The sequence below is a fragment of the Peromyscus eremicus genome, chromosome 19 (assembly GCF_949786415.1).
Source record: "Peromyscus eremicus chromosome 19, PerEre_H2_v1, whole genome shotgun sequence".
NCBI lineage: Eukaryota > Metazoa > Chordata > Mammalia > Rodentia > Cricetidae > Peromyscus > Peromyscus eremicus.
Genome location: NC_081435.1, coordinates 48,756,161 through 48,780,226, shown reverse-complemented (window position 1 = coordinate 48,780,226; position 24,066 = coordinate 48,756,161). Strand labels below are relative to the sequence as shown.

The 24,066-nt window shown below is 54.0% G+C and overlaps 1 protein-coding gene across 1 annotated transcript; it reads left to right on the top strand.

The window, feature by feature from the left end:
* The first annotated feature begins 10,434 nt into the window (after nt 1–10,434).
* Slc6a7 (solute carrier family 6 member 7) lies at nt 10,435–24,025 on the top strand. The gene is made up of 13 exons (XM_059246452.1): nt 10,435–10,613; nt 12,133–12,264; nt 12,377–12,611; nt 14,289–14,427; nt 15,635–15,769; nt 17,057–17,160; nt 17,282–17,406; nt 18,190–18,302; nt 18,374–18,505; nt 18,947–19,046; nt 19,214–19,314; nt 19,837–20,004; nt 23,111–24,025. Exons 1-13 carry the CDS (start codon nt 10,451–10,453, stop codon nt 23,321–23,323), a joined length of 1,860 nt encoding a protein of 619 aa, XP_059102435.1. The 5' UTR covers nt 10,435–10,450; the 3' UTR covers nt 23,324–24,025.
* Nucleotides 24,026–24,066: the final 41 nt, after the last annotated feature.

The window sequence follows — 24,066 nt, the reverse complement described above, 5'->3', positions numbered from 1 at the left end:
ACCTCTTCCAGCTCCTGTGTCCCAGGCCATGCGGTGATGGGGAGCCGCAGCGAAGAGGTCTCAGTCACTTGAAGACACCTCAAGATCCAGAGGGCTCGCTCAACAAGCTGTCAAGACAAGGCTGAGGCTCCACCTCCCCCTCCTCCAGGGGCTCCATAGTGAGGTGGGAGGCTGCTGCATGGACCAGACTGGCCCTGGAGAGGAGTCATTGTGGAGAGACGATGGTACACATGGGTCTAGACTCACATGTGAGGCGTCAGGATGATGTCAGTCCCACCCGTCTCCTCCTGCAGCCTCATCTCCACCTGCCCTAGCTCTCCATCTCCCCATGCTCCCATGCTCTGTCCCTCCCCAGCCTGGAGGTGGTCACAAAGCCCTGAGGTAAAGGTTGGGTAATTGGTCACTGCTCTTGAGATAGAACTTGTCCCCTCCCTAGCACTGCAGGAAGGCCTGTGGATGGAAGAGAAGTTTCTCAGGATAGACTCAGAGTCTACTACCTACCTCCCCAAGGCAGTCCATCACACCTAGGGAGCCCCCAGACCCTGGGGAACTCACAGCTGCACAGGGGTTAAGTAGAGTGGAATCTCTTGGATGCAGGTTCAGGAATAAGTTTTTCCTTTTTAAACAATTTATAAAAAAAAAATCCTACATAGCATTAAAGGAATTTTTAAAAAAGTTTAATCACCATCATCCTTCCCTCATGATTGTGTGTCTCCCTTCCGTTCTGTAATTCCTCCAACAAAGTCACCTTTCAAACATGGCCGATCAAACAGGACCCTGCCAAGGCAGGCCTGAGGCGGAAGGAATGCCAGTCTGTGTGAGCAGTGGCTCCAGACTCTCTACCCATCAGCCTTCCCGTCCTCCTGGCGCTTTCAGTTCGGCCTTCTCTTTCAGCATTATCATTCAGATTGCACACTATGTACGAGGCATGGCAGGGCCTGGGAAGCATGCAGCCTCCCCCACCCCGCCCCCGGAAGTGCCTGGCCCAGGGGGAAGAGTGCCACACACATAGTACGGTTAACCTAAGAAGGGAAGGGCCAGTCAGAACTTCGCTCTGGACATGGCAAGAACCAGCATGTGTGGAGATGGAGTGCAGAGCCAGCCCCTGGCTCATCAGGAGGCCTAGAAGGCTTCCTGGAGAAGGCGGTGCTTGAACTAAGACTTATATGTGATGGTCCGATCCAGAAGGGAAAGAACAGCAACAGTGGGAACTTAGAGTGTGTTTCAAGCTTCTGGGAGGAGAGATTGTTCTCACCTTCTTCCCAGAGGTGGGCAGAAGTCAGCTACCTAGGACCTTGTCTGCCCAGAGGGCTCTGGTGCCAGCTGCTTGCCCCTCTGTTTACTGTTCTGGGAGGTGGCTAGGTCATAAAAGTGTGTTCAGCCTGCCGCCCTTTGCTCCTGGGCCTGGGATAAGAGTGCACAGGTGTTCCCAGCCCCAGCACACCAGCCTCTTCTTGCCTGCTGGCCACTGGGGAGATAGATAGCAGGGCCTCTCTGTAGCAGTTGACGTCTGAGCCACAGGAACCAGGTGGCACCAGAAGAATGGAGTAAGGAGAGGCTGGTGGCTTTCTGATCCGCATGACCCTAGGGTAACTACTTCCCCTCTCTGGGCCTCCATTTCCTGCTCTGGTCCAATTGTTTTGGGTGTAAATGGAATTTACTCAGCAAAAGCTTTTACCTGCTGAGCCATCCACTGGCCAGGCCGGCCTGAAACTCACCATATAATCTAGCCTGGCCTTGAAAGCATGGTGATCTTACCTCAGCCTCCGGAATGCTGGGATTACAGGCATCAGCTAATGCTCTGCCAGTGTTCCTCAGGCTTCAAACCCAGGACACTGACATCAGCACTTGTGACACCACACACACACACACACACACACACACACACACACACACACACACTTGGGAGTTCTGGAAACTTGGCTGAAGAGTCATACCCTTTTCCTGACTGAGGGGAGCATCAGGTTTTGGAGTTAAGTATGACAGTCAAGTGTAATACACTGAGCTCCAATGTGACCGCCTCCAGGTTATGAGAGTTGGGAGCTAAGGTGTTTAGCCTCTGGGTCCCCTGGTCTGTCAAAGGGAGCTAGAGTAGCTATTCTTGGGACTGAGGAGGATAGGTCCAGCCCATGCTTTGCACCCCACTTGAGATACTTGCATGTCTGGCTGCAGTGCCAACTACCATAGCCCTGAGGTCAGTTGGCATGAAGAGATGAGGTCCTGCTCTAGAAGACCTCTACCCAGCAGGCAGTGGGGCTGCAGTAGTCACTCATATGGGGACTCAGGAGGTTGGGTGCTGAGCACCTGTCCATTGGCATTTGAACTCCACGAGGAAGAGATGCCTGTATATGTTTACAAGCATCTTCCTGTCACCTAAAAGCATCCCATTGGAGGGCTGGGGATATAGCTTAGATGGTAGAGATGCACAAAGCCCTGGGTTCAGCCTCCAGGACTGCGGAAGAACTGGGTCTGGTGGCACATGCCTGTAATCCCAGCACTTGATTGGTGGAGGCAGGAAGATCAAAAATTCAAAGTCATCCTTGGCTACATGTAAGTTCAAGGCCAGGCTGGACTACCTGACACCCTATCCAGGAAAAAAAAAAAAGTTCCGGGAGAGGTTGAGGCGTGTAGCAGTTACTGAGGAAAGGGACCTCCTCAGGTTGCATCAGACCCTACAACCATCCCAGAGATGGAGGTATCCCAGGTATCCTCTAGGGACAGCAGACGCTGTTTTGTAGAGGGGAGCCGTACATGCCCTTCTGCTGGGTGACAGGTCTGAGCTGCTGCTGGGGATCTAGGATCCAATAGTAGGCCTGGCTTGGGCTGGCCCCCTAAGGCACAAAACTTGGTCAAGAGCACTAGCAAATGAGAACGGAACACAGCAGCACTGTTTTGTATATAGTTTCCTTGGGTCCATCCTCACTGAGAACCCCCTTCCTAAGCCACTATCAATTGCCAAAAGTGTGGTGTGAGCTATCAGGCCCCCCAGAACATTCTAGAGAGAGACTCCAGGTTGGAAGCTCAGTGCCTCGGGAGAGGTGGGCTCCAGCCGCTGAGGGGCTGTGACAGCAGAAACTTGGAGGAGGTCTGGCTCTGGGATGGGGAGACGACACAGACTGGCAGCCCACCAGAGTGGCCCTGGAGGGCAATCCCGGCCTGCTGGGCTGTTCTAGAAGGGCATCCTCCTCACTGAACCAGATGGACTGGCAGTCTGGAGCCTCACTTTTCACAGTCTCCACACTCCTCCTGTAACAAAACACATGCGCGCGCGCGCGACAGTGACAAAATCTGAACATTGAAGCAAATTAAAAATGTTTATTTATATGCATTTAAAAATATCTCCCTATATTATAAAGGAAGTACATTTCCATCTAACGCTCTCCTTAAATCAGCACACATCTCCATTACACTTCAGGCTTGTGGTGAGACCTGGAGACACGGAAAGGAAGGGGCGGGGAAGGAAAGGGGAGAGGGAGAGGATTTAAGGAGTGCCAGCATCCAAGCCCCTTAGGATGGGAGACAGGGAATAATAGTCAAGCATATCTGGTCACTGGACCCTTGGTTATTGTGTGATTGCAAAGTTGGGGCTTCAGGGCTCAGAATGACTGACGTGGGCAACCTTTGCCAGAAATCTTAGCGTTTTGCTTTTTTCCCACCCAAGGCTGGCAACAGGGGGATGCGGGCAGAGAGGTGATCAGGAAGTGTAGCCTGGGTGGGCTCACATCCGATATTCCAGGTGTAGCTCTGCCCCACCCTAACTGAGCAGTTTTTGCAAGTCCTTCCCTCTCTAGGCCTCAGTTTCCCCATCTGGAAAGTATGGACCCAGCCCACCTGCAGACCATACCCTCAGTGACTGTCACCAAAGCTCAGTGGTCATCGTACTTGCTTAAGGAAGGCTAAGTTTCAGTCTTGCCCCCAACCCTCAACCGGTTGCTCCTATGCAGGGGCCAATCTCCTGGGATCCAGAGTCAGCTGCCTTACCCTAGGCCCTGTTCCCAGGGTCCTCTGGACCTTCCAAAGGCCTGACAGTTTCCAGTGTCAAAGGCAGAGTAGGAGGAAGGAGGGAGACCTGCATAAGCCTCCTTCCTGAGACCCAGGCCTCTGCTCCTCCCCAGGCAGGGCCATGGGCCCTCCAGGCTTATTCCCAAAGCCGGGAGATTCTCTGAGCTCTTGGGCACATGGCATCCTTCTTCTGAGAAAGTTTCCTTGTGCATAAAATTTGATCTACACTTACTTGCCTTCTGGGGCTGTTGGGAAGAATTAATAATCGAATGCTGGACATGAGCATCCATCATAATACATCAGGGCTCAGGAAATGCCCTTTGCCCATCTTGGCCTCCTGAGGCTCCTAGGGGCGGAAGCAGCTGAGGGAAGCTCCTTCCTCCTAAGTCAGGGAAGCCTTGACTGGCTAGACTCCGGTAGGAGTGGCTCAGAGGATGGGGAGGAACTCCACCCAGCTCAGGAACTCTGGAGCCCTCCCTTGCTCAAACCCCAGAGGTCAGAGCAGACCTTATCCTGCCGCCCCCTGAAGGCCTCCCTTTGCTGTAGACAGCAAGCATGTGGATGGTGACTGTCTGAAGCGGGCACCTTTGGAGGGCACGGATTTGCCATGTCTGGTTTCCCACAGAGGCTCATCCCTGCAAACTAGTGCACTGGTTGCTCAGTTACTCCAGCTACCGTTTCCCCATCCTAGCAGAAGGCTCACAAGATGCCCAGGCGCCGGGAGAGCTCAGCCAGATACCTGCTGGTTGGTGGCCCTTGTCGCAGATAAAATGTGTGGCCCTGAGGCCTTGGTGCTGGTAGACAGGAACTTGGTTTATAATTCCATCACAAGCTACTACAACAGGGTGACACTTGCCTGTCCCTTCTCCTCCCCCAAATCCTCCCCATTGCACTTTCATCCCAAGAAAAGGAGTCGTACTGAGGGCCACTATGTCCATGGGACGTCTGTGAAGCCCGACTCTGTGGTTGATGTCATACACTATGTGACCTTGAGTGTGTAACTAACTTAACTGTCCTTTAGTTTCCTCATCCGTGAAATGGGAAGACCAACACCAGCCTCTCTAGGCTCAGAAAACGAGATGTGGTCCAGGATCATTTTAAGGTACTGGAGTAGTACTGATAGACTAGTGGACGATTGGCTGATGGCTGAGTGAACAAGCAACAGTCAGTAACACGCGTTAGTTGAGTGCCTACTGGGTGGCAGCTCCATGCTGGCTGTTTTCTGTTTGGCCTCCGTGAATTCCTTACACCCCAGTAAAGTAACATAAGGTAAAGAGGTTACCCAGAAGAAAAAAAAAAAAACAAAACGAACTTAAGGTCATCAGCAAAGAAGATGTAGTCGGGTGCTGGAACCCCATACATGAAAATTAGTCTTCAGGAGCAATCTGCCTGCGTCTGTCCTCACCCAACTAATGAAAGGGAGGCCCAGAGAAGGCAGTCACTTGCCCAAGGTCACGCAGGAGACCGTAGCTGCGGCCGATGGTTTCTGTCACGTACCCCCCTCCCCACCCGCTCGGCCCGCTCCAATCCGCATCTCTGCGTGCGGGGGCGCGCGCATCCCCCCGCCGCCGTCTGTCCGTCATCGGATCTGTCTGGGTGTCTCCCCAGCGTAGGGCGCTGAGCAGGGAGAGGCAGGGCGTTCGCAGCGCCCCACGCCCGCAGCGGCCTCACCGCAGCGCCTGCGCCCTCCCCAGCCCGTGCGCGGGAGCCGCGGGGGCAAAGGCGCAGCGGGAGGACCAGCGCTCGGCGCCCGCCTCGCCGGCTCTCCGCGCGCTCCTGCCAGCGCCAGCGCCCGCTCGCCAAGATGAAGAAGCTCCAGGGAGCTCACCTCCGCAAGGTAGGGCACGGGGGCGGAGCGCACCTGAGCGAGGCTGGGAGGATCGATGGGCCAAAGGGATGCCCTCCCTGCTCAGGGCTAGAGAACCTCCTCCCAAACTGGATTACGGGGAGGGGCGGGGTCACGATCTCCCCTGGTGGGTCGGGGTGTAGTGCTAGGGTCCAGATTCCCCGTGCCCCGACCTGCAAACAGGTGTCTGCAGCCCCAGGGGAGCGCCGATGGGTAGTTGGGGTCAGATACCCCCCACCCCTTTCGGGTACTCCATCTGTTCTATCAGGGCCTGACAAGGTGGGGGTGTTAGAAGCTTATATGTCAATATTGAGCTGGACTCTGCTGGGGCTGGGATCTCGCCCTGGCCTCTCCTGGGCACTCTATACCCAAGGGCCTCTGTCAGCCTCCAGCGGACCCACTTCAGTCCTAAGGACTTGGGCCCTGGGGGCCGGGCCCCTCTGCTGCCTCCCTTGTCCCTTCTCACTCCAGCCTTCCCTTTCCTGCTGAGACACCCTTTCTCCCCCCCGCGCCCCCCTGCCCCCCGCGGAGACCCCAGGCAGTCCCTGGTTAGGGTTGAATCCCTCTTCCCGGCAAGGGTGGGGTCTGGGAACCTAAGAATGGGAGGTGGGGTAGCAGTAGAGATGTCGGGGAGACCTCGATCTCCCTACCTTGCCACGCTGGACCTCCTAGTTGTTTGTGGGGGAGGGGGGGAGGACACTGAGGTAAGTTTTCTGGTGGCAAGCTTTGAAGTGTCAGCCCTACTAGTCACAGAACTCCTGAGTATTGTTTCTGAAGCTGCCACTTGGTGGGGACTGGTCAAGTCCAATTCTCCAGCCAGCCATCTCCGGTGTGGAGAAAACAACCCCTCACCCACTGGGCTGTGTGAGGTGTGGAGATGCTGCTGCGAACTGGGAGAAGACTTCACAGGGGCTGGCTGCTGTTCACACACACACACACACACACACACACACACACACACACACACACACCTTCTTCATTCAAGCTTTCTGTCCTTATGCTCCCAGACCTGGAAACACTGGGGTAGTTGGGTCTTTTCTATTGGCTGACGGGAGTCACTTCTTGAAGCAGTCTGTGGACTCTTGGATTCTATTGGGTTTGTCCCATTCTCCCACAGGGTTCTCCCTCTCTCTCTCTCTCTCTCTCCTTCCCACAAGAACCCCTGTCCCTCTCCGTCACAGCCACACATGACAGAGACAGCCACGTGGTGGGAAAGCTCTTGACGAGTGCCCCCATTGGAACTTCTCCAGTCTCTTCTCCTTGAGCCATCCACTAGACCCCACTAGCCCATTTTATAGACAGGGCAACTGAGGCATAGAAGGAAGTACTTCATGACTTACCTGGAAGTAGAAGCTACCTAGAACAAGCAGAGCAGTGCTGACACCCTCCCCGCCCCGTGTCTCAGAGAGAAGAGGGCATCTGTGAGCAAAGCCAAGGGTGGGCAGAGCCAAGTCTGACTGGGCTGGGGTGGGTATCTGGTCTCAGGAGTGCTCTGCCCTTGACTTGCCATTTAACCTTGGGCCCCTCCTTTTCCTCTGGGGAGCTCTGCTTCCTGCAGTGAAGTGGGATTAGCGATGCCTTTTGTCTTTCCAAGAAGGTAAAAGATCCCCCTAGGCTTGGCAGTACGGCCCCTCCTAGTGCTTTCTCCTGATGCCTGGGGGTGGGGACCCCATATCTCTTGGTCCCTAGAAGAGAGGGTGCAGGGTGCATGCTCCGAAGTGTGTTCCCGCGTGATCCAGAGTGGGGAGCGGGAGCTCCCAACCAGGTGGGAGTGGAAAGCCAGCCAGGTAGGTTCTGGCCCTGCCCCATTTACTCATCTGCTGCTATCTGCTGCTTCTGGACCAGCCCCAAAGCTTCCTGGGATTCACCTGATGCTGAGGCTAGGCCTCCATGTAGGTTCCTGATTGGCTCAGCTTTGGGGGACCCCCATCCCCTGGCCCTGGAACAGGAGCAAGCTTCCTTCTGATTGGGGGTGGGGGTGGGGGACCAGTTGGCAGCCTCCTGCTCTTAGAACTCTTGTCGCCATGGAAACAGATCGGACTGCTCTGTGAGTGTAGAAAGGGCAGCGTCTCTGAGGGGATCAGAGGAGCCTCATTACCGGGACCTCCTGTCAGCTGGCCTGAGAGGGGCAGCGTGTCTCTGGGTGACAGGCCTACCTTGCAACCTGGTGACAAGGGTCATGTCAGGTGGCTGCCACCAACTCCCTCTTAGAGTTCCTGTAAAAGCCCGAGGGTCCCCAAAGGCTGGTTCTCACAACTGGAGAGGCCCACGAGAGGCCAGGGGAGGAAGGAGCTCAGCTAAGCCTGGGAGTTGCTGCCACACTCACCACGGCATGTCCTAGGCCACAGCAGAAAACCGCCACTCTAGTGTTTATTGATTTCAGTCTTAAAACACCTTTTCTCATTTTTGTCTGTCACCGTCACCCACAGTCATGCCAGGCTGTCCCCGACACCATTGCTTAACCACAGACAGGATTGCTGTCATGGTCACACGGCTGTCACGGAGTCAACCCAACACTGTAATTTCAGGGCAGCCCCCGGATCCACTGCCTGGCCTGTCACTACAGCGGATATCTCCAGCTGGGTGATACTTGGTTCATCTCTGTTCTGCCAGGGATGAAAGCCAGGGCTGGTGTGTGAGAACAGATGCTCCACCACTGAGCCACACCCCAGCCTCCCTTACATCATCTTGATCCTAATGATGCTCCTGTGGCCAGGGCCCAACGAAGCCTCCTCTGTCTCTACCTATTTTGGGTGGAAAGTCTTTTTTTTTTTTTAAGATTTGTTTATTTATTACAAGATACAGTGTTCTGCCAGATCTCACTACAGATGGTTGTGAGCCACCATGTCGTTGCTGGGAATTGAACTCAGGACCTCTGGAAGAACAGCCAGTGCTCCTAACCTCTGAGCCATCTCTCCAGCCTGGGATGGAAAGTCTTTAGGGAGGAAACCATCTGGTCAGTGACTTGGCTCTGAGTCCCTGGGGAGGCTCTTACCTGGCTATCAGTCATTGTGAGCCTCTAGCGAAGACTCGAGCAGAAGGATCCCTGACCCTGTCTAGACTCACACCTCTGAAGGTACCCCGAACTTGAGACTCTTAGGAACATTGCATTCTAGTCCCTATTTGGAATGGCCTGGCTCATTAAATGAGCTGACTGTTCCTGCAAGCAAAGGCGTACATTTTAGATGGTGTGAACCCAGCTTTTGAGTGGAGAATTCTTCCACGGAATGCCTATGAGCATCTCAAAGGGTATGTTTCTGGAAACAATGATCTCCCTACTCCCCACACTGTCTAGATGGGGAAACTGAGGCTCAGAAGACTGTGGTCACACAGTGTAATAGCATAGGCCATGGGCCAGAATCGTGCCCTGGTTCCCAGGATTTCTCAGCATAGAAAGCTGAGGGAAAGGGCTTTTCTCCTGTGGTACACACCGGGGCTGGGTATTTACTGATGGGCCTGCTTTGTTTTTCCATTCTCCTGGGCACTAGGGGATTTCAGAAGCAAACAGGCAAGGTGGACTGCCAACTTCTGACCCATTCCTGTGTTCCCTCTTAGAAGTTGCTCTGGATTTTAGGTGGTTCTCCTAATACCTCCGAGCTTCCTTCAGGTACTAAAGCCAGAGTAACACACAAACAGGCCACCTTGCATTCTTTAGGGCCAAGAGCCCAAGTGTCTGGAGCTGACCTTCTCCTCCTCCTAGGCCCAGCCACAGGGAGAGTGCCCAGTGGACCTCTCCAACCACAGTGAATCATGGAAGGAGACAGTCAAGACAGCTGGCCTCATTCTCTTCTGCACTTTCCTCCCCATTAATGACAGTTGGACTCTGACTTTCTGAGACAGAGCATAAAAAGGTTTCTTTCTGAGTGCTAGGCAAAACCCACAGTCCCCACTAGGCTTTCTAGGCCACAAGACAGTATTCAGATCCCTTCCTCCCACTTTCCGTCAAAAAAGTCCTCTGCTTCCTGTATCAAGGGTACCCTGGTTTCTTCCTTCTGTCCCCCGGGAGCCTCTTTTCCTGAACATCTTCCAGTGTGCCCACCTGCCTTTGGGTGTGCTCCACACTGGTCCAGTACCCAGATGGGGATAACCTCCAAGAGGGTGGAGACGGGGCCATTAGCATCATGTGTGCCGGGTGCCAGACATGGTTCTCCTAACAGTCAAGTAGGCTAAAGCCTCAGGGAGGTCATGGCCCCTCCTGGAGTCTCGGCTTTCCTCCTCGTTCTTGGAATGGTGTGTGGATGAGTAGCCGGCTCAGGTGATGTGAATAGATCATTTACCGCTGTGATCACCAACACACAATGACCATCACAATGATCATCGTGGGCAATGACGTTAAAATGGTATCATCCTTGGCCTGTTTCTGCTGGCCAAGATGAGGCCAGGCAGCTTCCTGAGCCACCCTGCTGTTCCCCGACGCCCTGCAAGCTAGAGCCTCTCGAGTCCAGGTGAAACCACTTGACTATCTGAACTGGTCGATCGTTTTCCGCTCAGCCTTGTCCAATCCACGGTCTTGGCTTGGGTTCCCGGTTCCACTCTGTCTATGCCCTCCTCTGTTTCTGCTTTGTTCTCTCTTCCTGGCAGCCTGTCACCCCAGACCTGCTGATGACTCCCAGTGACCAGGGCGATGTGGACTTGGATGTGGATTTTGCAGCAGATAGAGGCAACTGGACTGGCAAACTGGACTTCTTGCTGTCCTGTATCGGCTACTGTGTAGGCTTGGGAAATGTCTGGCGGTTTCCCTACCGAGCCTACACCAATGGAGGCGGTATGGGCCTGGGGACCTCTTGGGAGTAGCTGGGATGACAGACCAAGGCTTGGGGGCTATAGAGTGACCTTTGAAGTGAACTTAGGTTAGAAGGGCGTTTCCTCCTTCTTCATCACCAAGCCCCTCCTCCCGCCTTGCCATGCCCAGGATGATACCCAGGTTTCCTCCCTGAGGCCTTATGCTTCCCAGGTCCTTTGGTGAGCAGAAGGAATTACCCACTTGCCCATGGTGGGTGTAAAGTGTGGTACCCACTCATACTCATAGGCTTTGCATTGTCTTCTGTCCCCTCCCGCACCTCCTCCAAGGCCCCGCCCCATCCACCATTCCCTCTCTACAGTATTCAGTGTTCCATCCTCTCCTGGTTCTTTCCATTCAGATTGCAAACACACGATCTATGTTGTTTTACAAGTAATTCTCTTCGTCCTTGATTCTCCAAGTTAACATTCTAAGCCTCATCAGCAATGCCTAGGGTTAAGTACACCACGCACTAGGTCCTGGGCTTGGTGCCTGCCCCATGCCCTGATAACAACCCACTTAGGTAGGCACCTTGGAAATGCTGAGGTAGCTAGGGTCTGGAGAGGCCAAGTTCTCTGTCCAAGGTCACATGGTGCAGACCCAACCTTCCAACTGTCTTCTCCAGGGCTACATGCTCTTGCAGTATCTCCAACTCCCTCTCCCAAACTTGTTAAGACATGTGTGTTGGCAAAGAGAAATCCAGGTAAGACTAGACCAAGCAAGATTGTGAGTCCACCGCGAGGCTCCGGGACCCCGGGATTCTCCCCGCTTCCACTCCCTTTCTGTGTATTGACCTCACTTTTTCCTCAGACAGGCTCCCCTCGTTCATGAAGCTGGGGTGGGGAGCCCAGACATAGACACTCTGTTCTGTAGGGCTTAGCCATCCAGAGCCTCTCAGAAGATCACCCTAGAATGAATCCATATAGAATGGCAAGGAAAGCGATCAGCGTGACTTGGGGATGTTTGCCCACATAGCTTCAGGAGGGAGGGCAGAGGGCTGCTAGCTGCCTGACTACAGCCCTGCCGGAGCCAGCTGGCGGCAGGCAGCTGTCTGAAGGAGGTGGCTGTCTATGTGCGAAGAGAAGGGGAGGGATGGCAGGCCCAGGAAACTACAGGGCCCATGAAATTGCAGGTGTCAGCCAGAGCATCTGAGACCGCATTCAGGAGGAAGGGACCACTGGAGCCAGATGCCGGAGGTGTAGAGCTGGCGCTCCTTGGAGGATAGCTCATTCATCCACTCTTCGTTTATTCACTCACTCGGCAGGTGTTTCTGGAGTATCTGCTCTGTGCCCAGCCACGTTCTGGGCTCTCTAGCTACAGAAGTGTGTGAATACCCACTAGCTCCCCCAGCCCCAGTGGCCCTTGGGAGAAGTGCTCCATCCACCGCAGGTGGATGGTAGGTGGCTGATGACACAGGATAGTAGTGGGGGTGGGTCAGCCAGTATGGAGCCTGGGGGGGAGTGGTCCACCTGAGTCCCACCCCCATCTGCTACCTTCTCTGCAGGAGCCTTCCTTGTTCCCTACTTCCTCATGCTGGCCATCTGCGGCATCCCCCTCTTCTTTCTCGAGCTCTCCCTGGGCCAGTTCTCCAGCCTGGGACCCCTGGCTGTCTGGAAAATCAGTCCCCTCTTCAAAGGTAAGGCCTCAGTGATTCCTGGCTGTGTTGAGCCACCAGGAACCCTGGGGAGTCACTGCCTTGCTCCCAGGCTCTGGCAGGGAGGTGACGCTGTCCCTGCCCTGCTCTCCAGGTGCGGGTGCGGCCATGCTGCTCATCGTAGGCCTGGTGGCCATCTACTACAACATGATCATTGCCTATGTCCTCTTCTACCTCTTCGCTTCCCTCACCAGCGACCTGCCCTGGGAGCACTGTGGTAACTGGTGGAACACGGAGCGTTGCCTGGAGCACAGGGGTCCCAGGGATGGCAATGGGGTGCTGCCCCTTAACCTCAGCAGTACCGTCAGCCCCAGTGAGGAGTACTGGAGGTCCGTCTGACTGGGGTAGCCACTGGGGGTGGGCAGGAGGTGGGGGGTGCTGTGCCGGCCTGTGGGGGAATGAAAGATTTGGATCCTGGCTCCTTACCTGGCCAGCTTCTTTTAGAACAGGACACCTGTAGTAACAAAGTCAGAAGGCGGCTGTGTCGATTAGAGGAAAGAGTGGCATGGAAACTGTGGTCTAGCTCCGGGGTGAGAGGGTTGGTGAGTGTCCATTTATTAACAAGAGTGACAACTGTTATCCAAGGTGACATTTTAGAGTCTCAGTTTCTTCCACTGCCACAGCGAGGGTGATAACCGTACCGGCTTCATAGGACATTATCCATTGAGTCCCTTCACTCACGGGGTCCGTCTTTGAATAAGCATTTACTGAGGTTCTGTGTCAGTGGGTGGAGCACTTTGGAGAGCCGGGGCCTTGCAAAGTTATAACCATCTCAGATGAGTGTAAGAGCAGAGTGAGATGAGGGTTGCCTGGGAGATTTGAACAAGGCAACACGGATAACACCATCAGTGCATTGCCAGGCACCCACGAGCCCCGGAATGGTGGATCCAGGAGGACATCGTGGCTCACTGGCCTATCCCAGCTGAGAAACAAGGGCCAGAAGCTTGCTCAGTGGCAGCAACGGTGACATTAAGGATTCCTGACTCTCAGTCTTGTGCCAGGATATTCTAGAGTAGCCCAGACCCTGGATGAGTAGTCCCTCCCTTCCCCTGCAAAGGATCGCTCACGAGGGTTCCCCCAGTAGGTTCGTGTTTGTTTGTTTGGGGTTTTTTTTGTCTTTGTTTTTTGTTTGTTTTTTTGAGACAGGGTTTCTCTGTGTAGCTTTGCGCCTGTCCTGGAACTCACTCTGTAGCCCAGGCTGGCCTCAAACTCACAAGGATCCGCCTGGCTCTGCCTCCAGAGTGCTGGGATTAAAGGCGTGTGCCACCACGGCCCGGCAGGTTCATGTGTTGAAAGGATCCCTCTCCCAGCTTGACCTGTACAGTCCACTCATTTCTTCAATTCCAGGCCAGCCTGAGGGCCTGTATCTGCTAAAGTGCAACCTATGAGTTTCAGCATGCCACACAAAACTTAAGAACTTGACGTGGTCGCTGTGGCTGCCAAGGGTCTCTGTGGCAATACCGAGGCTGATCACATTGGTGAGGTACAGGCAGGGGGCAGATGGCATTGCCAAAGGGGTTAATTGAAGGGAGTTTGATGAAAAGGCTTTGTAGAGGGTCAGGGAATCCACATGGAGAGGTAGGACACCAGAACTATCTATCCCCAGAGAGAGAGCTGCTTCCGTGGAGCGCCAAGGGGCAAAGAGAGGGACTGTGGGCCTTGGAGCCTTGAGAGTGGGACTACCCAGTGTGAACCACGGCTCAGAGGAGCACAGCCATGGCCAGACTCCTGAATGGAGTGCATGTGTGTATGTAAATGCATACACATGTGTGAGTTTAGATACCAGATCCATCAAGCGTATGCCTGCTATTTGCTCCCCAAAGGAGGTGGGGAGAGGTAGAGACAAGCTGGACTCAGCCAGCCCAAGAAAAATGGGAGGGATTTGGAAAGCATCACATGGGGGAAAAGCTATTGGGCCCGGAAGGCTGGACATGGCTCCCCCCTCCCCCATACCCATGGAGTGTGTCAGGGTGACAAGGGGATTCTCGGATTGTTGTCTCCCACAGCCGCTACGTCCTGCACATTCAGGGCAGCCAGGGCATCGGCCAACCTGGGGAGATTCGCTGGAACCTTTGCCTCTGCCTGCTGCTGGCTTGGGTCATCGTGTTTCTCTGTATCCTCAAGGGGGTGAAGTCCTCGGGCAAGGTGAGGCTTGGGAGGCAGGGTGCCGAAATTCAGGCGCTAGAGAGGAAGTAGGGTGCTGGCCAAGGCCGGGAAGATGATAGGATTCACCCGGAGAGGGGAAGAGAGGACCTGGAGGGCAGGGGGGAGCGGGGCTCTGCTTGAATGAGAACACGGAGGTTAATAGGGACACTGGGCTTCCCTGCTTTCCTAGGCTAGCTGCCTGCTTCGGGCAATACCCATAGGTTATTCAAGTTGGCATCCTTGCCCAGAGCTTGGCACCCTGCAGAGAGAGAGAGAGAGATTCAGTGAGGGTTTGTGGAATGCTTACGGGATGGATGGATAAATCAGACATCTTGGAGTTGCAGGGGATGTGTACCCAGGTGTTACACTAACTGGAAACCCGCCCCCCACCCCCGGGTAGGGGACAACTTTGGCATAGGTGGATCTGGGGTTCCATGGCTGTTACCACCGTCTGCTCCTGGGACCTCTCTCTCATTGAAGCCTTCCTCCACACTGGCTTCCTCCCCTTGCATCCCTAGTCTGTAGATCTCGTAGAACTTACCTTATTGGGTCAGGCAAGCTGTGTACCCACCCTGTACCCAGTCTCTGTGGCAGGAAAGGGTTATCTGCTTGGCTTGAGCTATCTGCTGTTCACGAGCCCACTCCTACCATTGGACGTGAAGTGAATCTCAGATAGGGGAAATTGGACTGCTGTTAGCAGGTGAAGACCAACTAGATATAAGGAGACCAGTGTGCGATGCACGTGATGGGCAGAGAGAAGCGTGATAGGCTGTTTGTCAAAGGCCGTAAATGACCCTTGCTAAGCAAGAGGTCATCACTATGCCATATAGGGTCGAAGGTGTTAGAGAGGAGGGACCACCATGGCCGCCATCAAGGCAGAAGATGAGCTGGAGAGAGAAGTGGCTGATGGGATGTTCAGGAAGTTGGGGGGTGTCAGGTGTTTTACAGGGGCACAGGCTAGGCACAGGATGGGGAGATTCACCACCAGTGGTGCTGGCCTGTGCCAGGGGAAGTAATAGAAATGGGACTGGGGTGGCCTTGGAAGCGGGGCATGAACACTGGGCTGGTGATGGAGAGAGCAGGAGACATGGCGGCTGTTCCTGACTCAGGACCTGTGACAGTTGAGAAGGCGGGTGTCTGGGATGAAGGTTTGGGCAGGCAGAGCTGTGTGGAGGGTCCTCTGCCATCCCAGCGTGCCCTCTTCCAGGTGGTGTATTTCACAGCCACCTTCCCCTACCTCATCCTGCTCATGCTGTTGGTTCGAGGAGTGACCCTTCCTGGGGCCTGGAAGGGCATCCAGTTCTATCTCACGCCCCAGTTCCACCACCTGCTGACTTCCAAGGTGAGCAGGGAGCATGAAAGGAGAGGGGACGGGGGCGGGGACCCTCAAGGGGGAGCCTCCAGCAGCAGCCCTGTGCCAGCCCTTCCTGTGTATCCTCATTTAGTCTTCAAAATCCCATGAAGCGGGGACTGGAGATATGGCTCAGTGGTTAAGAGCACCTGCTGCTCTTCCAGAGGACCCGGGTTCGAGTCCCAGCACCCATGTCAGGCGTCTCACTTCCGCCTATAATCCAGCAGAAGGGGTGGGGATCCCACTCCCTCTTCTGGTATCCACATACACATTGCAAACACTCAGAAGACACACGTACAGATGTCTGGATAAATAATAAAAGCTAAAAATTATTTTTGGCCAGGCGGTGGTGGCGCACGCCTTTAATCCCAGCACTCGAGAGGCAGAGGCAGAGGCAGGCAGATCTCTGTGAGTTCCAGCCCAGCCTGGTCTACAGAGTGAGTTCTAGGACAAGCCCAAAGCTACCCAGAGAAACCCTGTGTCGAAAAGACCAAAAAAAAAAAAAAAAAAACCCATGAAGCAGTTACTATTTTCTCCATTTGACAATTTGACAAAACATAGACACACACACGCACACATACACACACACACACACACACACACACACATGCACGCACACACACACTCCTAGAAGCTTATAACAATTAGTGATAAGCATAAGGTGTCATGGTTGGGGTTCCATTCAGATCTGTCTGGCTCCAAAGCCCAGGGACGACTTTGTACCAGTGATGATCACAACACAGCCCTGACAGCTGACACTATTGACCGTTGACACCACGGACACTGACACTTCACTCTACTTTCGTAGTGACTTAACCATCCCTGTGCCTCCTCATAAGGCAGGACACTGTTCTTGTTCCTTCGCCACAGATGAGGGACCCAGAGCACGGAGAGGTGACGGGGCTTGTCCAGGATGTACGGTTAGAAACTGGTAAAGATGGGTCCCGGTTCAGACCCATCTGACTCCAGGCAGGGAGTAAAGTGCTTACATAGGCCTGTGCTCAACTCCAATCTGCTGCCGCCTCTGCCTTAGTCACACCTTCCTTCAAGACTGGACCAGGCTTAGAGACCATCTACTAGACCCTGGGTGGATAAACTGAGTCCCAGAAAGGGGAAGGACTTGCCCACATCCTGCATTGGAAGTGCTGGGGCTGGGGCTGCTCCTGGCCCTCATTTGTGACCCTGGCTGTTCCCCCTTCCTTGCTGAACCTATTTCTCATCCTCACCCCTCCTTCTCCTCTCCTGGGCCCTCCCTGTCCCCCTCTTTCCTCGACACAGGTGTGGATTGAAGCTGCTCTTCAGATCTTTTACTCCCTGGGAGTGGGTTTTGGGGGTCTCCTCACCTTTGCCTCCTACAACACATTCCACCAGAACATCTACAGGTCAGTGCCTGCCGCTCCCCAGTGCCGGGGCCAAACTCAGACGGACCGTTGCCCAGGAGGCTCTCTTGGGTTGAGGTTGCAGCCGGCTCACCATGGCTTGGGTTGGGATTCTCCCCTGCAGAGACACCTTCATTGTCACTCTGGGCAACGCCGTCACCAGTATCCTGGCTGGCTTCGCTATCTTCTCGGTGCTAGGCTACATGTCTCAGGAGCTGGGTGTGCCTGTGGACCAAGTGGCCAAAGCAGGTAGGTGGGGGGTCAGCATTTGGGGGTTTGGCTGGGTGAGAGGTAGCTGGGCCACAGGGCATGCTCTCAACACAGACTGGCAAGATAGGGGATAGCTCTGTGTGTGTGTGTGTGTGTGTGTGTGTGTGTGTGTGTGTGTGTACAAGAGGGTGCGACACAAGTGTGTGCGTGTCTGTGTGTAAATACGCGGGTGTACAAGAGGGCGTGACAGCAATCTGCTGGAGACAAAAGGGTTTCTGTATGAAGCTGTCTTATCTTTCAGGTCTTGTTTGTCCAAACAAGTCACATCCTGGGGTGAGATGTATGTGTGGAAGTGCAAAATAGGTCACATCCTGGGTTGAGATGTGTGTGTGTGTGTGTGTGTGTGTGTGTGTGTGTGTGTGTGTGAAAGTGAATCTAAGGTGCCAGTGAGCTGCGAATCAGTGTGTCTTGTGTCAGCGGGTGGGTGTGAGTATGTGTACCGGTGGGATTCTCGTTACGAATGAGTGTGTGCAGACCTGTGTCCTGATTAGGAGCCTCCGTTGGTCCCTGTGTGCATTTGTGCGTGATTGCTAATTCATATTCAATAGTCTCATGCGCTGAGCACTTGCAAGGGCGCCAGCCTGAGCCCTGGAAGCTAAGAAAGTGATGAATGTTAATATTCAGTTGGTGTTTGTCTCTGGACTTGGGTGTGGTGAGTGAGAGAGCTCCCACATGGACGCCAGACACCCTATGCACTTGAATGCATATCGGAGTGTACTGTGTACCCCAGTATGCTGCTAACCCCGCATGCCCTGGGCCCAGGCCCTGGCCTGGCCTTTGTTGTCTACCCACAGGCCATGACTATGCTGCCCCTATCACCTTTCTGGTCCTTCCTCTTCTTCTTCATGCTTCTGACTCTTGGCTTGGATAGCCAGGTGAGCCTTGCCCATGGGAGTGGGCACTGGTTTGTGTGTGGGTAGAACTCTGATCTCAATACCCCTTGCAGTTTGCCTTTCTAGAGACCATCGTGACTGCAGTGACAGACGAATTCCCTTACTACCTGCGGCCCAAGAAGGCGGTGTTCTCAGGTCTCATCTGTGTAGCCATGTACCTGATGGGGCTGATCCTCACCACCGATGTGAGTGCCCTGCAGGGGGCGCACAAGCTCAGGGAACTGGGCGGGGCAGTGCTTGCCGAGGTAGTTTTGGCCAGGTGAGCAGTCATTGAACTGCTTCTGGTCCTACCAGGTCCTGTTTCCTGTGGCAGGCACCTTGGTCTGTGGTTGAGTTCTGGCTCTGGAGTAAATTTGAAAGACCTGTTTTAAACCTCACCCCTCCACTTGCTGAGTGACTCCAGACAAGTGAATTTCCCTCTCTGAACCCGTTTTCCCCTCATCCATAAATGGGTTCTATTAGGAGATTTGGCTGTCGGGAGGCAGGAAGGGACATTGTCTCTGCAGGGCTGAGGGGTGGATCATTTCCTGGTTAGTTTTGCCCTGGAGGCACCCTCGCTGCTTCCCACTCACCTCCTACGGGAGGAGACCGAGGCTGGAGACCCGGTGCCATGCTTTCTATTCTAGGGCGGTATGTACTGGCTGGTCCTTCTGGATGACTACAGCGCCAGCTTCGGACTCATGGTGGTGGTGATCACCACGTGCCTCGCTGTCACCCGGGTATATGGTGAGAAGGGCTGGGGGAGGCAGGCTGACACTCCTCAGAGTGAGAGAGAGAACGGGGTGTGGGCCCTGTGCTGAAGGTCAGGCAGGGAAACAGGCATGGAGGGGGGGGGGGGTCACAGGCACCGGTGGGACCAATCACGGGGACACTCCTTCTTCTTCCCTGTGCAGGCATCCAGAGGTTCTGCCGAGACATCCACATGATGCTGGGCTTCAAGCCAGGCCTCTACTTCAGGACCTGCTGGCTGTTTCTGTCCCCAGCCACACTCCTGGTAACCAGGGGTGGGAGCGAAGGTGGTTGGCTGGGGCCCCAAGGCCAAATGCAGGTCCCTCTGTGCATTTAGTCCAGCTGGGTTACCCCAGCTCTGAGTGAGCCTCTGCCAAGGCTGTGGAGTAGGCATGAGGACCTAGCCTACACATCCTCCTCCAAGCCCCAGTTTTCTGAGCTGTGCTATTCTGGCAAGTGGATGGGGTTTTCCTAATTCTTAGGGCCTTGGGAGGGGGCCTCAGTACTGTTTTGCTGGTCATAAGGCGGGAGCAACTGAGAGAGAGTCTGTCTCAGGATTTAGGATATGTCAGACCTGGGCTGTCACAAACCTTCATATTAAGTCAGCTTGGAGCTGGCCAATAGGTCAGGTTTGGCAAATGGACCGTTTTCAGTTCTGGTGTACAGCTTAGGACCATAGGTAGGTCCCAGCTAGGCTTTCTTAGGCCTTAAGGTGGTCCAGACCCAGGCCATGCCATACTCTGTGTCCCACAAGGGGACCAGTGATGCTGGAGTCTCCACTCTGCAGGCCCTGCTGGTGTACAGCATCGTCAAGTACCAGCCCTCGGAGTACGGCACCTATCGCTTCCCTGCCTGGGCTGAGCTGCTGGGCATCCTGATGGGCCTGCTCTCCTGCCTCATGATCCCCGCTGGCATGCTGGTGGCTGTGCTTCGAGAGGAAGGCTCACTCTGGGAGGTGAGTCTTGTTTTTCCTGACTACCTACAGTCTTCCAGCCCTGTGGCTAAGCCCTTAAAAAAAAAAAATCTGCACCAACATCTTATCCAGAGCCTGGCAGGATTCTTGAAGTCTGCAGAGGCCCATGTGGTCTAGATTCACTTGGGGCTGAGATCATGATCTGAACTTCATATTCACATGGGGCCTTGGGATTGGGATTGGAGAGAAGAATGAATCCAAAGACCACCAATGATAGTGTAGGGGTCAGGACTTGAACTTGGAGACCAGAGCCAGTAAACAACATTGAGAGACCCCCAAAAGGTAGGCTGTCCCCTTTGTCCTGTGTTAAGAGTCCCTGCTGGATCTAGAGGTACCAGTTTAGAATGATTATGTTAAAGAGAGCAATTGGTACAGGAGCCAACAGGCCTTGAAAGAGACAGATAGCAACCCACTGTGGGCTAGCAGATATGCTGTGTGAGCACAAGGAGATCCTGCCCCTCTCTGAGCCTGGGGCACCCTGGCCATTATGAGTCTGGAGTTCTCCAATGGTCAGAGGCCATCGTGGTGAGTGAATGGAGTTCCAGCGAGTCTGATAGGGGTACAGATAGAGCCTGGGGACCCTCCCTACAATACACACCTATCACAAGATGCTGGAGCCAGCCAGCCTTGGCTCCTGAGAGCTGGCTGTTGAGAATTTAGGGACGGTGTGTCCCCATTGTTAAGCTAGCTCTCACTGGAATTCGGCAATGGCAGGAAGTGAGCTACGGAGCAATGCCCTGACCCTTCTGCAGGCCTGTGCCCTAGCACACTGCTGCCGCATGCCTGCCCCACACTGCCACGCGGACGTGCGCGCTCTCGGGAAAGCCCACCTGGTGCTCTCTGAAGTCCAGCCAATGCTATGCTTCCAACCACTGTATGGTTTAGGGCTAAAGCTCTTCCCTAAACCTCAGAACCATCCTGTGCCTCCCAGAGAATTGCCAGTCTCCCCTTGCTCGAGCGCCAGATGTGTGCAGAGAACACCAGGATGGGGCAGCTTGGAGTCAAGGATGTTGGGGCTTGAATTTATGGTATCTGTGGCTAGGCGCAGGAGGAACCTCTCGAGATCAGGGCTTCCTTCCATCCACCGGGTCAGAGTCCCAACAGCACTAATGGCCCTACTCTCCAGTTATCCTTCTAGCCTTGGTTTCTCCATGAGGACAGCAATACCTTCCTATAAGGTTGCTGTGAGGAGAAAAGGAGCCAGTCAGACTGAGGGACAGAAAAGCAGAGCATTAGAAAAGTTCGAGATGGAGCCTATCCAGGTTCAAACCCCAGTGCCACCACTTCCCATCTGTGTGACTTTGGCCAACTTAAGTGACCTCTCTGAGCTTTAACTTTCAGATGATATCTGTGGGAGTGAAGAGGGTGGAGTATAAATAACTCTTTTATTGGGTACTACAAAGATTAAAAAGACCAACACCGAGCACAGAGCTTGGGTATGCTATGTGCTCAATTCCAGACCAGGAGTTCCCATACAGGGTGGTTCCTCCCTGAGCAGTGGTATTGTTGATTGTTGTGGAGGGTAACTGAAAGGACTATAGTCTGGGATCGTGGTTAGCACCCTCCCGTGTACAGGACAGCCTCACAGCTTGTCCCTGACAGATGGCCAGTACTACTGAAGCTACGGACCCATAGTCTGGACTCCTTTTTTGTGTTTGCAGACACATCTAAATCCCTGTTCTCGGGGACCTTGTATTTCAGTGTAGGAGATAGGCAATAAGGACTCGGTAGCACTGGCTAAGTGCTGCGGCTCACGATAACTAACAATCTGAAAAGCAGAACACGGAGATGGAGTGGTAGAAAATGCTTTTTCAGCCAGTGCAGTCAGAGTCAGGGAGAGAGGACAAAATGGACAAGGTGATAGATAAGAGAGCATCCCCAGCAGCTGAAAACTGGGATAAAAGCCATGATGGAAGAACAGCTGGCATGTTTGAGGACAGCAAAGAGACCCGTGTGACTGGGGCAGAGATAATGGAAGGAAAGCGGCAGGTCCCAGGTTGTGGAATGTCTTACTTTGCTTTCTATTGCTGTGTTTGAAACACAACTCACGGCTGGAGAGATGGCTCGGCGGTTAAGAGTATGCACTTGCTCTTGCAGGGGACCCTAGTTCGATTCCCACACCAGGTAACTCACAACCGTCTGTAGCTCCAGCTCCAAGAGATCTGACACTTTCTTCTGGTCTCCGCAGACACCTGCACTGACGTGTACATACCTATACACAGACACACGCACATACACGTATTTAAAATTAAAAATAAACTAAAAACAAAAAACAAACAAACAGAAACCCTCACACACTATGACCAAAAACAAGTTAGAAAGGGTTTTTATTTGGTTTGTGTCAAGTTGACGAAAACCAATCGGTACAGGAAGGTGGGCAGGGCAGGTCACAGAGAGCATGGCAAACATTCAGATTGCATTCCAAGAAAGAGAAGAAACCATTGGCAAGTTTGTGAGGAGCCGGCTCTAACAGTTCAATAAACGCTACCACACTCGGAGTGCCAATGACTCTGGCCCTAGACCAAGAGCCTTTCACACTCCGTGCCCTTGGAACCTGTACCCAATGGGCTTCATCAGTTGTTGGTGGCCTCCTTTTTCTCAGGGTACAGGGCTCTTCCTCCGGCAGGATGGGCAGAGAGCCCTGGGAATGTGGCTAAGGATGAAGGGTCTCTGGAATTGTAGGCTTAGTCAGCTCCCTCCTTCCTGGACACTGGACTCTGAGAAGTGTCCAGGGAGGCCACCTCAGCCCTGCCTCTGTTCTGGCTGCCAGTTCTTTCATAAAAATCCCCCCAGCAAGTCTGAATTTGGCTTTCAGCAGTAGGGAGCTGGAGTGGGCTCCTGAACCTACCTTTAGATGCTTGTCAGAGTGTGTGTGTGTATCTTGTCTCCTAGCCTTGGAAGCCATGTTATTCCCAGCACCAACTAGTTATATCCTCTTTACAATGCCCCCATGTGGAGTTTACAGATGATATCTGAGGCCACCAGTCCAGCTGTGGCAGAACAGATTCCCACTGGACACAGGCAGGCCTTCGTTGGGTGCCTGGCCATGGGAAATCACTCAACGTCCATTATCATTGCTCTGCCACAGCGGCTTCAACAGGCCAGCCGACCTGCTATAGACTGGGGCCCATCACTGGAAGAGAACCGAACGGGCATGTATGTGGCCACACTGGCCGGGAGCCAGTCACCAAAGCCGCTGATGGTACACATGCGCAAATACGGAGGCATCACCAGCTTCGAGAATACAGCCATTGAGGTGGACCGCGAGATCGCCGAGGAGGAGGAAGAGTCCATGATGTGAGATTGGAAACTACCCAACTGGAGGGCTGGCCAGGGCCTCACAGTCTCTTCCTTGGGGGCTGCAGGGGACAGCTATACCTGCTGGAATTCTGAAAGGCAGTTGGAGGTTGCTACAGTCCCCAGTATAAGTCCCTCTTTGTGGCCTCTGCTTCTCCTGGGACCTCCATCTAAAGGGACATACACACATACTACGTAGTCCATTCAAAGCTGAAACGATCCAGCTCAGCCCTCACTTTGCAGAGGGATGTGTTGAAGCCAGAGAGGGAAGAGCTGGCCCAAGGTCACATGGCCAAGAGGACTTGTTCCCAAGCCTCCAGCCAGCCACCTCTTTCTCTTGGGGGCAGCGGGCACCATATTTGATATCTTTGTTCAGACATTTTGACAAGACACATTTCCATACAAGCCCACTTTAAACCTGGGGTTCCAGGGAGTGAGAAGCCTGGAGGGTTCCCGGATATGGAGAATTAGTAAATGAATTGGGCAGAAAAAAAATCTCTGTGGGTTCCTGTGTTAAGGCCACGTTTCCCAAGAGATGGGAACTAGGGGGCTGGGGGATGTGGAGGATCACAGATCAGAGAGGAGGGTGTATGGGCCAGAGCTGTCCCTGAGCCAGGAGGAGGCCAACCTGCCAGAGAGGAGACGGAGAATGTCTGGAGAGGGTGATGCTCACCGGCTATGAGAGGGAGTGAGGAACAGCAGGGAGAGGGAGAGGGAGCCAGAGCGGTGGGGTGGGAGGGGACTTGC

What these genes read in the sequence shown, in the direction of transcription:
- Slc6a7 (XM_059246452.1), top strand. Translation starts at nt 10,451, where the DNA reads ATGACTCCCAGTGACCAGGGCGATGTGGACTTGGATGTGGATTTTGCA. An exon ending in AGCCTACACCAATGGAGGCG is followed by an intron (nt 10,614 to 12,132) that starts GTATGGGCCTGG and finishes CCTTCTCTGCAG; the next exon opens with GAGCCTTCCTTGTTCCCTAC. An exon ending in TGTCCCCAGCCACACTCCTG is followed by an intron (nt 19,315 to 19,836) that starts GTAACCAGGGGT and finishes TCCACTCTGCAG; the next exon opens with GCCCTGCTGGTGTACAGCAT.